At 48.5% G+C, this 16,843-nt stretch overlaps 1 protein-coding gene across 3 annotated transcripts in view; it reads right to left on the bottom strand.

The window, feature by feature from the left end:
* Positions 1-311: 311 nt before the first annotated feature.
* Positions 312-16,843, bottom strand: part of mapkap1 (MAPK associated protein 1) — a 91,001-nt gene continuing 74,469 nt past the window's right edge. For all 3 annotated transcript variants that reach the window (XM_088615447.1, XM_088615446.1, XM_088615448.1), the window contains 2 exons: positions 4,597-4,694; positions 312-1,510 (listed from right to left, as the gene is read on the bottom strand). In XM_088615447.1, coding sequence (XP_088471573.1) covers positions 1,385-1,510; positions 4,597-4,694 — 224 coding nt within the window. In that variant the 3' untranslated portion in view covers positions 312-1,384. The remainder of the gene's footprint in view (positions 1,511-4,596; positions 4,695-16,843) is intronic.

The raw sequence follows: 16,843 nt of genomic DNA, 5'->3' as shown, positions 1-16,843 counted from the left end.
GAAACACTCATTTCCCAAGTTCAGCGTTACTCTTGTGTTCCGGTGTGGGACCTTACAGGTACCCTTCCTCAAGCCTACTAGGGGATGTGTTCACACGAGACACTGGCTACTCCTCCTCCTCAAGCACACAGCCCTCCCGTTCATTAAAACTAAAAAGAATCAGCTCTAGGAGTGAGGAAAGCAGAGACCTGAGCCAGTAAATGAATGCAAGGAATAGATTTTCAAACCATCTGGAATCTTGGTGCAGATGCTTTTGCAGAGAGGAAGAAAATAAACCTCAACAACAAAAAAGGAAAGAAAAAACAAATAGGATCTGGAAATGGGAGAAATTTTATCACATTAACAAAAAGAACAAAAAACTTGTAAAAACGTTATACATTCCCTAACTGTCTCTGACTGGACAGCCTGAACAAGTGTCAGCTTCAATCTGTTTAACAGACAGTGCTTTTTCAATATATTACAGTTTACAGGTAACAATGCAGAAAACGTTTTATAAGATCACAGTAAAAAGTACAGGTATTTATTTCTCTGGTTGTAAAAATCCTTTATTTCACCAGCCAAGGAAAAAAAATGTTCTGTTAAAAGTATTTTCCATACATAATTAAGGTGAAAGCTTTATCTAAGATTTGGGAGTTTGGTACTGAATTTGAGTCCTAGGTAGGAGCATTAAAAAAAATACAACAGCACATCTGTAAAACTCTCGCATTTATATCCTATCACACAGTTTGAGGCACTGAAGAGCTATGGCCAGCGCAGGTTTGTTGTATTATTGAAGTAACCCTGAATGTGATCGCTATATACAAATAAAAACGCAAGAAGGATGTTCCCTTTCTGCATCACACAAACCCTGATAAAGTTTACACCTTAATACCTTAAGACAGGAAAAGTGGGGAGCAGTCTTCTCTCGTCCTGTCCGGAACACGTTTCTGTACTACTGGCTGTACAAGAAGCTTTGTTGACCAACTGGGGCGATCGCTCACAGACCTTTTTTTTTTTTTTGTGTGTGTGTCTTTTTACAGTCCTCAACACTCCTCAGAAATCAGCGGTATAAAAAAAAAGAAAGAAGAAAAACAACAAAAAACGAAACGAAACAAAGCTTTGCGTCCTCCGCGATCTCAGAGGAGTCCGAACAGTATTTGTGGTTCCGGCGGCGCCTGGCAGTTTCCTCTGCGACGCTCTGGATATGGCTGAAGAGGAGAGCCCCTCGTGGCGAAGTGGGCACCCGTGGCATGAGGTTTGTTAGCTCTTGGTTTGGCGAGACTGGCTCCCTCGGTCCGGCCTGGTGTCGCCACAGCCGGCTGAGCTCGGCCTGCCCGAGGGCCCGTCCCCTCTTGAGCGCCCTCTAGTGGACAGGGCTCCCCGCGGTGCCGAGACGGAACCGGCGTCACTGCTGGCCCATCTTCTTCTCCTTCTGGAAGCTGAAGCTCGTGCGGCGGCTCAGCTTCCGCTGCTTCTGGGCGAAGTAGTCCGCCCGCGACGTGCTGGCTCGCGACTCCAGGATATAGTTCACCTGCCGCGGGGAGACAACAGGACTGGGCGTCAGCGCGCGGCCACGCCGCGTGTCTGCTCTTTCTCCCGCCTCCTTTCTAAAAAGCTAGGAATGGGGATGATGTTTGCGATATCCACCTGATCTCGAATATGGCAAGTCCTCGTTTATTCAGCCGTGAACACTGTGACTGCACATGGGGGAGAGAGTCGCCACCCCGACCCACCCTCCTTTAACCATGTCGGACGCTGCGTTCCTGGAGCGGAGCTTCGGCGCCACCCTCTCCCCGCCCCCCCCACACACACGTGGTGATGCTCAGCCAATCAAGCGCTGAGGCTTGGAGAATCCAGGGAAGAGCTCGGCTATTATCCAGGCTCTTACCTGCAATCTCGGAGCTCGACCAAGATAAATCCAACACTGCGTGCTCCGAAAAATACAAGGCGTACAAAGCCTTTATGCTCAATGTGAACTGTGAAAACAGGACTGGATGCTGGTTGGATCTGATAGACCGGATGAGCTGCTGTCGGAATGGGAGGACACGGGGGCCTGGACAGGTTTGGGACATCTCAATCCACAGGTCTATTCTTACATTTCAAATGGAACTGAGGTTCCATTTTTACTCTCCTTTACACCACCCATCCAGGGAAATCCAGCGTCGGGTTCTTCTGTATTAAACAGCACCCGACCCCCACGAACGGGATCACCCTCCTGTCCTAAGGGGAAGTCCCAGGATATTCGGAGACTGGTGCCGCACTCACACAGTGCAGGGGAAACAGCGTTAATGAATGGCAGCCGAGATGCTTTCTCCCGCAGGGCCAGAGCCTGCTCCATTCGGGCCCTTAGTCCGGTGAAGAACCGTTACTACAAAAACCCAATCCTCAGTGCACGCTGGACACTGGCTGTTGGGGAGTTTTAAATCTAAACCTCTACCTCTGTGATGCAGCTTTTTATTGCAGGACTTTAAAGGACCTGGACTTCAAAAGAAGCGACAAACCACAAGAGCTGTGAAGCTCAACTGCTAACACTGAGTTTTACCAGCACCTTCCTGCTGTTAGAGATCGGTATTTTTTTAGTTTTTTTTTTTTAGCATTTTGACACAACATATTCCGGGCATGATAAAAGTCTTAAAAAAAACTAGTGTTACTTTCTTAATACCTTTGCAAAAAACATCCTCCTTACTGTAAGGAAGCAGGTGGCTCTGGGACCCCGTGATGCCCAGCCTACAGTGAACCTGCCGCATGACCAACAAGGCCCACGTGCCTCTCGCTGCGCAGGACTGAGGGCCGTGAAACACCGAAGGTGCGAAACGATCACCGACGCTGAGCCGGGAGACGACACTAAATTGGAACATATGTTACTTTAACTGTAACATAACAGTAATTCTGCTTTAAGACGGCCCATAAAGCCTGGATTTATCATCGCAGATCCGAGGTGATCAAAACGGAGATAATTTTTAATGGAAGGTTAATGCAGAAATCCAGAGATAAAAACGGTCCTTTGGCCTCACGTCAGCTGGGCTCTACCCTGCAGAGCTGAAACCGCGGCGGTTTTATGCACCGCGGGGCGTCCGTCTTTCATGAGGCTTTACAGCTGAAGGCATAAAGACACAGCGAACATCTCCACAGCCAGTGAAGCCGCCGGCCCTCCCGGGACGGGCCCGCTCAATCGGAATGGGCGAGAGGGCTCCAAGCTCGCGGGGGGGGGGGGGGAGTGCGATGAAGGAAACCGCGCCGGCGTTTCCCCTTCCCTGCTTCTCTCCCGGATTGACGGCGTTTCCTGCGCTGCCCGCGGCCAGGCCCCGCGCCATCACTGCTGAGCTCCCGCGAGGAAGGATGATATCCAGGACATGGGCTGCTTCCACCAGGAAACGGCACCGCAAAACTACACTCAATTGGATTGGCAACTTTATTATTAATGTTGGGGCGCCTTTTCTCTGTCACCCGGAAGGTATACCGTATGCCGGCCGCATAAAAGCATTTATAAAAAAAACACACCAAAGAAAATATTTGCACAAACAAAAGTCTGCCCTTAGGATGATATGCGTTGTTTTAAAAAAGCTCATGTTTTGAACTTCACTGACGGACTGTTTCAGACACTCTTATCCTCATGACTGTGCAAGAGCAACTGGCATCCACTACTACTGAAAACACTGCCCTTGACAGAGGAAGAACTGTCTTGACATCTGCAGTACCTATCCTTCCATCAGTCTTATTTCGCTACTTACAACGCACATGGACGGGGCATTAGCCAGGCAGTAAGGTTTCCTAACCTGGCTCTGTTGGCGGCAGGATTATGGAGGAGCCTATCAGGATTCGCTTCGGATTGCTCATTCCCGCCCTTGCTGTCTTTTTAATAACCCACGGCCCCCCGGGGGAGCTGCGGGGGCTGGCGTGGCCTGTCAGGGACACCGGGAAGGGTGACGGAGAGGCCCAGCGCAGGGGCGGGACACATATTAAACCCAGATCACCGGGGACACGCCGGCCTGCCCTGGGGATGGACAGGCGTCAGCGGGGGGCGGGGGGGAGAGAGGCGGCCGAGCCCTCATAAAGCTGACAGACAGGGCAGCCCGCGCCCAGGTCTGTCCCCGGCCCCGCCCATCGCCGCCCGGATGGAAGGATTTACCTGCCATGAGGCCGCCGGAGGCACATGGTCTCCGCTCAGCCCCACCTCACCACCCAGCCCCTACTCCCATTAGGGCAAAGATTTATTCCTGGATTCCCAATTTCTGACTAAATGCTGAAGCGGAGGATCAATAACAGACGATAGACAGGTCTGCTGCCAAGTGTCCCACCCCCACCCCTAACACCCCAGTGCCTCTCTCACGCAGCGCTATCTGCCCGGTAAGAAGTTAAGAACAAAACAGACGGACATGCTTTCCTTCCCTGCAAGTGCCGACGCAACACCACTTGCGAATCGAACCATTTCAAGTGGATTTTGTGCAAAAGGTGAGGCGTTTAAATGTCTTTTTCAAACAATGCTGAGGTTTTAGGCCGCTCAGATGAGCCGAGGAGGTCTGCAGGGCTCTGGGCTGCAAAGGTTTGCGAACAGGAAAGGGGACAAAACCAGGACAGCATCGGAGGTGGCGCGGAGAGTGGGCGTGGCCCCCTTACCTTCAGCACGATCTCGTTGACAGTAGCAGCGTCGGATTCGAAGTAGAGAGGTTTGTAGTCGTGATTGCTGAGATATGTGAGCTTAAATATTGCATGACCTACAGGGAAGAGAACGGCAGCGTTAGCACGGCGAACAGGAATGCGGGAAGTCAGGGCGGGGGATTGGGGCGCAGAAACAGATGGTCCCCCCGGTGTCCCGTCAGCACAGCAGACGGATCGGGATCGCGCAAGACGGCGACAGCCTTTCCCTGTCACTCCGATTCCAGGTACCCCTCGCCTGCGCGGCAGCTGAACCCCTTTTTAATAAACTCCAAACCCCGGCTCGTCACGGCGCGGGAAACGCAAAATCAATCATCCGGGTCGTCGGGCCCCTGGGAGGGTGGTGCTGGCGGGGAGGAAAGGGGAGGGAGAGGGACACTCTGGCTTTGGGCCAACAGAACTCACGCAGCACAACGCTGGACCTGCAGCTCAGGTGTGTCGGGGTGCCCAGGGGGCTCCCATCTACTCCACCCTTTCGCCCCAAAACCATGCTGCCGGGTGTGGCACGGACACGAGATACAAAAAACCTTCACGTCTGGACATCCTAGCACAGAGATGCCGGCCAATGTTCCCATTCACACAGCCTGACGTGGTTTCAATGCGACTAGCATCAGGTGCTCACGCACAGAACAACGCACAATCACACTTAACAGCTAAAAATCACACACCTTCTGCTTCACGTTTGCCAAACGTGCATTTGTAAAAACAAGGAAATACATCTTGGAAAAAAAAATCCTACAAATTCACACTGACTGCAAGGTGCACAAGTACATGCTTCATTTCTAAAGAAAAGCTTCACAACTGCCGAGCTTTTAGCAGTAAAAGTTCTGTCTCTGCAAATCTTGTGCTGGCATTGATCTCGGAAATGTGCAGATCCATTACAGATCGCGAATAATAGCTGCTAGACCAGCCTCAACACTAACCCAGCCAGAGCCGGGTCCCAGCATGTGGACACGAGACAGGGAAGAAGCCACACAGATGTGTTGAGATTCTGCTCACTGCTGGGCAGGTCCCACGGACCGGACAGACTCCTCTTGCTCGTGTCCTTTATTTTCTAAGCTCAGTCCAAAAGAAACAGCAGTGTGGGAAACCCCATGACCTGGACACGGTAGGGACAGGGTAGGGACACAGCTGGCTTTGCACAATTGTCTTTCTTATGAAAGCAAAAGCCAACTACTGCTCTAAAAGCTCTCATGACTTCCACACACTACACTCTCCCCCCCCCACACACACACACACACACACACACACACACACACACACACACACACACACACACTCCCCTCACAGCAGTGGCTGTTTCAGGAGGCGGAACATTCCTCCATCTTTGTGTCTCATCAGCACACAGTGGTGCTAAAGGCCACAGCTTTCAAGTTTTAGATTGTAACACAATTTTATTTATGAGTACTTTTCAAGAAACTCAAAGCGATGAATGCCACAAAATTTAATTAAGCTGGAAAATATTGTCTAACGGGGACGAGCGCTTTGGGGGGGTGGGGCGGGGAGAAGAGGGGGGTGGCGAATTGTGATAAGATTATAAGATGGAGGAAGAAAAGGGATTTAGATCTCCCGACACCAGGAGGCGGTGTGTTCCTGGGAGGGGTACACTCTACACAGTGCACATCTCGCATGCTGGATGCAGACGAATCTGTGGTCAGAACAGCAGAGGCCCCAGCATTTTATCATAATATGTTAATTAAACACCATTATGATACACTAATCATTAACATAAATTCCCTATCCAGAAATTGTCTAATAATTAAAAAACCTTTAAAGCACTTGACAAATTAGCCTCTGGTGGTGCTAACGTCCAATCTATTCTAAAAGTCTCGCTGAAAAGAAAAAAAAAACTAAAGTAGGAGAATTTCCTAATTGAAGGCTAATTAGTATGTTAATATATTCACGTTCTGCGGTGGCTGATAGAGATCAGGATGCCGAGCTGATTTAGAAACACAGTGGAGAAAAACCACTGGTGGGGGGAGAAATGTGTTTCCCTTTCACCATGACAGCCCCAATATCTGTTCTGCGAGGGCCAGCAACTTCAAACAGAGCACTTCCATATTCAAGCGCTGCTCTGCACTCTTAACAATTAACATATTCATGCAAACTAATGTAAATTCGCCAGCAGCTCCAATCCAGAGGTTCCAAGCACATGGAAATCTTTCCAATTCCCAAATGGTGACTTTTATATTTCAGTTTGCAGTTGACTATAATCAATTATGGCAATTAAGTGGTTAGTCCATTTTTTCTTTTTTCTTCTAATACGCTGTTCTTCAAAGAGGGCACAGCCTACATTGCATAGTGCTGCAGAATCATGCATCTTGGGAAATAAAAATTAATACAAAGACAATATGTCAAACTGAAAAAAAAATGGCTTCTGCTAATGGATTTTCAACAGAAAACAGCTTTTATGCAATCAATCTTTTTATAGAAAGCTCAATTATTAAAGTAATTGTTCATCACAACCCCTACATGAATTTACCTATTAGACATAATAAACATCTTTTTTTGCATTTGCGACTGAAACAGTTTTTGTTAACACTTTCCTCCCAAAACTGCCTCTGTCCGTCTTCAAATTAACCTAAAACTAAGGTCAAACAACAAATATACAGGCAGAGTGAGACACGTTTTTAGAACATCTTTACTATAACAGCACTTGGTTTTGCCTCTATAAAAGATGGAGAGTTGGATCCACATTATTTAACCTCTAACCTTAAACAGAACAAAACTGTCAAGACTTTCGAAATATTTACTTTAAAACAGATTTCACGTATCTGAAGCAGGGCACCTCCACTCAAAAGATAATCTCTGGATCAAGAAACCTAAACAGAACACTGAGCATTGTGCTGCCTTGAGTATTTGTGCGATGGGGGCTCTGTGCACAGTGCTTCGCTGGTAAAGCCACAGCATTTCTGGTTAGCTTATGTGAAAACAAACAGGCAAGCAGGGACTCCATAGCAATGGAAGTCATGAACCCAGCTTGTTCCACAAATGCCTGGGACAGGTAGGAAACTCTTCCGTCTTGCAGGTCTCTGCAAGGGCTTGCTCAGTCAGTAATAATAATAATAATAATTAATAATTGCTTACACTTATATAGCGCTTTTCTGGACACTCCACTCAAAGCGCTTAACAGGTAATGGGGACTCCCCTCCACCACCACCAATGTGTAGCATCCACCTGGATGATGCGACGGCAGCCATAGTGCGCCAGAACGCTCCCCACACACCAGCTCTCAGTGGGGAGGAGAGCAGAGTAATGTAGCCAATTCATAGAGGGGAAGTATTAGGAGGCCATGATTGGTAAGGGCCAATTGGAAATTTGGCCAGGACACCGGGGTAACACCCCTACTCTTTTCGAGAAGCGCCCTGGGATTTTTAATGACCACAGAGAGTCAGGACCTCGGTTTTACGTCTCATCCGAAGGACGGCGCCTGTTTACAGTATAGTGTCCCCATCACTATACTGGGGCATTAGGACCCACATGGACCACAGGGTGAGCACCCCCTGCTGGCCCCACTAACACCTCAGTAGGCTGGGGACACCAACAGGACCCACTGCCTGCATAAAACTTTCGGGCTTCTAATCAATTAACCTATTCGTGTTTTCCCCTCCTATTAATCTGCAGTCTATTGACAGCCTCCGAGATAACCTTTCATTTAACCGTGGGCGGAACCAGTCTCGGCAGATGTTGCCGAGCGAGAAACAGTGAAAAATGTCGAAACAGCTGTCTGCTCCGCACATGCTGGAAAGCTACAGAATGGCTCCTTCTCCCTGCTTCCTGTTGGGCTTGTTTATCCCCTCACACACAGGCTCACACGTGCTGGGTTAACCCTCCCCACGCCGGATTCTCCCAGCAAGCCGGGGAGCCAGACTTCAATCATCCAGCTCAATAATTCTGTTTACAACGCTCCACACAAGGCAAAACAAAAACAACACAAGAAACAGATGACAGGAGGTTAAAGGTTAGAAACATCACAATTTAGCTGATTAGCCAAGTGTGCCTGCAGATAAAGGACGTTTGGAAACAACTGTGAGCGGTCATCAAGCACAGCGCAGCCAACACGACTCCGTCAGGGAGAATAACCATGCAGAGCAGCCCCGCCGCACAACTGACAGAGACACACAACCGCTGCACAGCTTAGGACTCGCAGCGTTAAGTTCTTAAACTCGCAGCCTCCCGGAGTGGACACTCCCAGCGCATGAAAACTTTTAGCCACAACCCGAGGCAAAGCACAAATCCGTAAGGTCGGGCAGACAGGCTAGGAACGTACGGATTTGTTACCCTGCAGTTTGCAGCAGCACACCTCGCACATGGTCCTGTGACCACCCCCGATAAAGAGTTAAACAGTTTCCATGGAAACCTGCACAATCCCGCAGGATTTAAGGGACAGACGGACCCCCACCCCCTCCACCCCAGGGAAAAGCGCAGTATCCATCTCCGCACGATCCCAGAGTTAAACCAGATGACAGCCACAGCACAGCAACAGTTAAACTGCAGGGACTCCTATTTTCCCCATCGGTTAATTGGGAATCTTGCTTTTTGTTAAGAACAGTAGTAGCTTCATTGGTCCGCTGCCGACTGCTGCAGGTCCCAGACAGCCCAGGGGGTCTCTTTACATCTGAAACCCATGAGCCAGGGTCGGCGTGTTCAGAACTGGTGGGACATGCTGTCCTTTTACACTGCTACACTAAAGCCTCACATGTACGAGAATCAATCAGGCGTTATGTTTATATATTATCACCATTGGGCATTTACTTTAAAAGCCTCCACTGCTGTTGCCTACGATAACAAAATTCTTTGATTCTTATTCACACAGGCCAGTCTGGTTGTGAATGAAGCAAGTTTGTCATCTGGTGATCCTGAATTCACATCGCTCACACTCCTTCAGAAGCAGGACCTCGCCGGCCTCTCCAGGTAAAGTACAGTGGAAGAGCCGGCATCAAGCGCGCTGGCAGGGAGTCTGCTGCTCCCACCACTCAGACCTCACTGGCCTGCTTGTCGTCAGAGGCTCCTCGTCCTGAACATCACCGGCTCCTCTCCGCGCTCCCATGAAGCTAAAAGGCCGCATTTTATGCAATAAAACACAGATCTGTCAGGATTTACTTATCTTAACATGAAACAAATCTGCCCAAAGAAGGTTCTCTTGTATAAAACTGCACAGCTGCCACAAATCAAGCACACGCCTTGAGGATTAGTGTGCGAAGCAGTATATCTGTGCGCCTTGACAATGGCGCGAAACCGCTGCTGCTTGTCTTCTCCAGCCCCAGCTCTGGCCGGCCACAGACGCGGTTTGGTCTTCGGCTCCGGACCGGCTCATCTGTTCCTTTTCTTTTCCGGATTTTAGAATAATCTTAAAAAAACGGAAACGGAACAGAACCTGCCTCCCCAGTACCAGGGCTGGAGAGGAACAGCCGTCTGTGGCTCGGCCCTGCTGAAGCGCCCGGCCTGTCCACCCGACCTTATTTATTCCTGCTTCGCCCTGGGTTGTGCTTAAATGTTTTTGTGCGCTGGGAGCATCCACTCCACAAGGCTCATAACCCAGTCATGAGTCAAGGTGGATCTCCCTGGTTCTGGGGAGGGCGACCTCCTCACCCACAAAAACTAGAACGCCCTGGGACAGCAGGGTGGTCCTTCAGGCCAGCGCCCCCGGACAGCAGGCCCAGCACGGAGCTCCCTGCCCAGCACGCAGCGTGTTAAGCTCAGCACAGTCGACAGTGGAGACGAGTCATTTACCCAACAATGGCAAGCTGTGGAATATGAGAAAAAGCAGACAGGGGGAGCTCATCAGAGGATCCTGATTAGACATTTTCAGGTAGTACATTGAGCGTTCACGCCTCGCTGGGCCTCAATGCAGCTGTGCCATTCAATATGTTCCAACCAAGATGTTACCATTATTGCTCAAGAACAGAGGGAAGAGAAGACACGGCCCCCACCATCGCCCCCCCCTCCCTCCGCAAACCGAAGACAATTTTGATAACGCGACGAAGCGTGACAAATGGTTCAAAAAATAATAAAAGGGGAAAAAAATACAATTGAAAATTATGAAAAGCAGTCGGTGGCACTCCATCGGGCACTGTTTAGGGCCTGTGCTGTGGAGTACGGTGTAGTCTTTCATTAGCTCTGACAAGGGATTTATGTACCCTCTCATTACTGTAAGAACAGCTCTATTACAGAGATCCTTTTCTATTATGTCTCTGAGAGTCTAGCTAAAGTCAGTGGGCAGAGCATCAACCCCTTCCCCGTGCCACGATCTTTAATTTTTTTCCAGAAACTCGGAACATCGGGTTTGCAGAATTCAGCTCCTGCTTACCCGTGGCTGAAGAGGAGTCTCGTCTACGCTGTCTGAACGCAATCTGCTCCATGCTGGCAGAGCAGAAGAAGGTACAGTTGCAGAAAATTGGCAAGTATACCCCCCATTAAGCCTTCAATAACTTGGCATGAGGCAGCTCGAGGACATAAATAAGGCTTTCTGAGACGCCTGTTAATGTATTTTTTAAGTACATACAGAAATGCGCGAGAAGCAAGACGCACATCCAAAACATTTCGAGATTTGGTTATTTGCTTGTACGTCATGAAGTGGACCGTGTTGCACTGTAAGAATCTTTCTCCCATCAGCCCTTTCCCCTGCTCTGCGAACGAAGCGGAGAGAGAGGCGAACCTGCTGCAGACTTCCTCTCTCTTCAGGTAATTAATGGAAGTCTCTAGTGAAGTGTAAGTTACCGCACACTTTAATAAAGTTTGCAGCCTTGTCTTTTAGAGAGAGAGAGGGAGAGGGAGAGAGAGTCCTCTGCTTTAATTAATGAAGTTGCATTTGGCGCCGGGCTCACGGGACAAAGCCAATTCGATACAGAGGCACTGATTTCTTGGATAGGCGCAGCACTTCTGCCCTCTCTCTTTACACTGAAAAACAAGCCTGGGGAGACATGTAGGATCATTCTCTACCCGTGTCATTAATAACGGAGAACAGGAAACCTGATAGCCATGCAGATCACCTGAGGAGGGGTTTCCTACTTGCATCGAGGTAAGTGCAATAATACTAGTGCTAATAATTAAATCAATATAAATGAAGTTTCACTACTAGCTCACATGTTCTGACATATTCCCTGTGCGAGTCTGAAAATACAGGTTACCATATTCTTACTACAATGAATAAAAATGAAAATAAAAGAAAGATCCCTAGAGAGTGGGGGAGAGGGGCAGGGCGCTGGTCTATGTTTAGAAAGTCTATAATTCATCCAATGAGGAAAATTTATCTTATTAGACTTTTATAAATATGTATGAAGAGGAAGCTGTCTTGGGATCCTTGGTAGACTTTATTCGCATCCTAAAAATTCATCTCAAACGGAAAACACAAAAGCAGACACCAATTCAGGAGCTCAGAGATGAAATGCAGAGAGCTGGGAAAAAAGCTTTTTTTTTAAAAAAAAAAGACACTTCATCATCTTTTGCATCGATATGAAATCTTGTGAATTCCACACAAATTCGCTAAAGCACGATGACGGAACAACACACGACTGATTTGTTCCGATAGTTACGAAACACCCGGAGCACACCAACTGGAATGTGGGGAGAAGATGCCAACTTCAGACAGCGGGCTCCCCAGCCTGGAATCGAACTTGTGAGCCCAAGAGCTGTGAATCAGCGGCGCTAGTCGGGAATACTGCCCACTGGCGAACACCGTGGTCACCAACACCGCCTGACCACACAGCTCCTCCTGTCACCCCGGAGAGGGAACGGGACATCCCAGCCACTCCCGGCCACATCTGCCTCTCCCTGCACAAAGGCTGCGCTGTGAAAGCAGATCAATCACTAATAACTACTTGATCTGCCTGAATGGCACACAACACCTCCGGTTCAATCATCTGTGTTCGCTTTGGTACTTGGGGAAGAGCTATTTGCATACTGTTGCTTTTACAAAACAACAAAAAAAGCCCAAACTTCCAATTCTGAGCCCCCGTACGTCTTAGACTAAGCCGGTGCCACACTGCAAACACCACCTGCCCAAGGGTCCGACAGCGCCCCCTGCCTGGCGCGCACGCGCCCTGGCTGCTGTGTGAACGAATGGGGTTTGCGCTACGCTGTGCTGCGATCAACACGTCCCCACTGCTCTGGTTTTTGCCTGCCAACCCCCCTGCGCCCCCAACACCCCACCCTGGACCCTGGTTCCCCACTCGGCACCCCCCCCCCCTTGTAAATCACGGCTCAGCCCACCTTCCTAGCCCCCCGCCGGCGTGTCGACACCAGCCAGCGGGACCAGGCAGCCTTGTTTCAGAAACAGATGATAAATAAATCAAAGTGCACTAAGCACTGCTTCCACACGGCAATCGCCTCCTTCATAGCGTCTGCACCTCATCAATCACACCATTGTCTGCTTGAAAGGCAAGCCTTGTAAATGTCATATCCACTCAAACCCAAGGAGAGGCGAATCAAAATGCGGCGAAGAGTTTTTTAATTGGATAGTGTAATTAAACTAAAAAACCCCGGTAGACTGGCGCTGACAGGACAGATGAAGACCCCTTTTAATAGGGCTATGAAACGTATTTGTTAAAAGGATGAGGCAATATGTACCATATGATTGGGCGCCCTTATGTGTCACAATTTCATTTATGATTAGAAAGAGTAAAAAAAAAACCCAGGCTAGGTTTCTCTTGCGCTGCCCCTATCGTGGCATGTACCTGCTTGGTAAAGGCTAAACAAACTGGAGCAGATTGAAAAAAGCAGAAAAACACAGTTAAATCCCTTATGAATATATAGCACAGCACTTCAGAAAGTTCAATGCATCCTGCTTGCATATTTAGCGCTGAATAAAAGAAAAAGTCCCCCGTCCCTGCTGCGCCCCACAAAGCTGAGACACACACTGGGTGCAGTGGGGCAATTGCGAATCGCACATTAGGGTGGATTTTAGCTTCTCGACAGCTTGATTTTGCGCACACCTGGCTAGGTGGTTAGGTGGAGTATCAATAAGACGTGAGTTTTTTGTAGCTGCAAGCGCTTTGACAATTTCATTTCAATAAGCAAAACCTTCTCCTTGCTTTGCAATAGGCCAACAGGACCCTGTCTGACATTCCCACAGCATATTCCAGAGTCCTTTTCACTATAGTCATTTACTGTTCTTAAGTGCTGCAGAATTTCGATAACTCTGTCTGGTTTTAAACCTCCTCCCTCCAAACACAACAGACTCCAAAAGGCAGACCCCGAAGAAGACGCCCTTTCAGGCTGCATTCTCAGGAATCACAAAGTCTTTCCAAACCCTAACGCCAAATACCAGGCAGTTTACATCTCAGCAAAGCGTTACCGCAACCTCCCGATAGCTTTGTTAATTTATCTCCTGGATGGGTGCACCAGGACTGCTGCTTGCCTTGTTATTTATGTCACACTCCCAGAGAATCTTGCTAAAACCCTGTTCAGAAATAGATCATTACATTTAAGTTAAATCTAAACAAAAACACAGGATAAAATACAACATAACACAGATGCACTGGCTGCTCAGACCTCATTGATTGTGGATTATTGTATTAGGAAGCCCTACGAAGGATGAAAAAAATATAATTCGTATTTATGAATGCATTAAAGTGCACTCGTTTTAAGGACATTATACATTCAAAATCAACGGAGGATACATTAAAAGTTAAACAGTATAAATATTTTAGCATGTTAAGTGTGACAATATTGTAATGCTCTGTCAGAACACTGATTCAGTGCAAGGTTTTCCCTTTCCCTTAAAAACCACCACGATGCACCAGGCAGGCTGGGCAAGGAGCCTTTGTTTTGTTTGCATTGTCTTCCTGGGTGCTTCTGAACTTGCATCTCAGAGAGTCTATCAGGAGGATTTGTTTGAGGCACGAGCAAGAATTGAATAAAAGCAATCTTAACGGAAAAAACAGAGGCAGGCGAGGCCAACTGGATTACTGCGCGGCAGCTACCTCTGGTTTTAAACGAATACTACATGAAAGGATTTCTGCCATCGATGCGCCGATCACGAGCCGCCAGCTTGGACTGAGCTGGAAAGGCACCCCCCCCCCCGCCGCCCCCCCTGTAAACCGCCAGTTCTAAGAGAAAGGACTGACTGGTGTAGCAACATCAATCACAGCTGCGGCCAAAGTGGCAGCTCACAAGAAAAAGGAAGGTCCAAAGGTCGCAGGTTAAAGGCAAAAAAAAAAAAGAAGACAGAGAGGGGAGGGAAAAAAAGAGCCCGGCTCTCGTCGAGCTCTAATATCTCCTCAGTGGAAGTGCTGGGAAGGTACCCTCTTCTGTATTAGCTCGCCTTCATTAATCTTCATGCCATCTTCTTTAACTAGTCATGTAGAACCGCTCGATAGAAAGCCATATAATGGGGAAGGCCCAATGCCAATTACTAGGTTAACATAGTGTTCAGCCCCAGTGCAACAAAGGAATGAGATCTTGGAGGAGATCTGGGTTACAGGGAGCAGTACATGCTATTAAAAAAAAAACTGCCGTGAGTTACCTGGATATTTCTTTGACCTGTGAAGCACTCAACATCGAATCTCCTCATTTGCTGCACAGCATTAACCCCTTATCGAGGCAGCACTGTCGAGCAAGAGGGGGGAGTTTCGGGTCACGTACACGGCTCCCCGCTTACTTGCGCTTGGGGCGCAAGGCAGAAACTTTGCAACTGTGCGTCACAGCGAAGAGCACGGGGAATCTGTCTGGGAAGGTTCGAGCAAACGCCTCTGGCCCCAGTGCGCTATGGAGACCAGGCAGCTGACGCCCGGGTCTTAAACCTAAAACCCAGCATTCACGGCTTCTCATGCAAAAAGGTCCAAATAAACACGCACGGCAAAAAAAAGGCTAGATCTAAAAAAAACCACTAGCGACGGACCCTTCCCTCCCAGTCGATGCCCACCACAGCCCAGGCAACAGCCCGTAAAAATTCCAACAAATTTCGAACAGCCAGAAAGTGTAAATAATGCCATCTCCCCGACGGGTGGCAGAGTACCGCCTCTCTGTCGTATTTGGGTAAAGAAGTGCCCGGTAATTTCGTTTTCAGGTTCGTGGTTTTTCTTTCTCTTTCTCAATTTTTGTTTTTTCTTCGGGGACTTTGCCATCCAATCCACTCGTCAGGCCAGCTGTCAGGACCAGCGCGGCGGTAATCTGCAGTTATTTAATTTCATTTGATTAAAGTAGGACTAGGTCAGGCTGGGTAAGGCCTGCAGGCTAGAGAGTTTTATTTAGAAGATCGAGATTAAACTCAAGTAAAATGGAAATGTCACACCGTCATATAAGACGCTGGAGGACTTGGGAAAAGGATTATATTACAGAGATGTGATGGCAGTTTCCCCCACACACACCCACCAGACCACCGTGATCACAGATCGGCGGCTGTGCACAGGATCTTATTATTATTATAATTATCATCATCTTGAGAAACCTGGAGAAGCATGGGGAGACTGGCCCAAAACCCCAAGACAATGCTATTTCTCTGCGGGCCAACAAGCCCTCGACCAGCAGGTGTCAGTGTGTGTGTAACAGAAACATCACGCGCCTAGGTATGGTACCACATTTGTTGGGCGCACGTCTCACTCACACTCCTCTGATTCCCAAGAAGAGCAGGAGGATGAAGGAAATAAAAAAAGGTCTCAAGTCGTGCGATGTTTTCGCAGTCCCCAGCAAGGCAGATAAGGGACACTTTTGTTTGGCGAGATAAGGAGCAGAAACCAAACATATTACAGGCCTCACAATTCCATATCTATTTCTCCCATTCCTGGCTTCTAATAATTCATGAATTCATGCCCTCTGATTTTTTTTTCTTCCCACTGTAACATCTGCTTCATACATACATCACCGCACTGATAGAGATCGCAGGCGGAATTGGTAATATACTGTGAACACAGGACGGTAACACTGATTAAATAACTTCCATGCTACGCCAAAATTGAAGCTGTGCTGGAAGAAAAGAGACTGATCATGGGTGCATTACAGGCGGGGCGAGACGGATTTTAGGTTAAATGCAACCCGCATACGCACACATTATCACGCGAACAATAGCTTTGGATGGGACATTACAGAAACGCCGCCGTACCACTCAAACCTGTGCGCCGGCACATCGCGCTCACAGCGGCAGCTTCTCTTCATCTGCAGCCAGAGGGAAAGCAAAGCAAAGCCTGCGGTCACTCCGATGTGGAAGAAGATCAGCTTTTACTTTCGCTGTTAACGGCGCGCGATTCGGAACCCGACACAGAGGCGACGC

Source organism: Lepisosteus platostomus, chromosome 21 (assembly GCF_059453375.1).
Source record: "Lepisosteus platostomus isolate fLepPlt1 chromosome 21, fLepPlt1.hap1, whole genome shotgun sequence".
In the NCBI taxonomy this organism is placed as follows: Eukaryota; Metazoa; Chordata; class Actinopteri; order Semionotiformes; family Lepisosteidae; genus Lepisosteus; species Lepisosteus platostomus.
The sequence above is the reverse complement of the archived record's forward strand: the minus strand, read 5'-3'. Positions and strand labels throughout refer to the sequence as shown.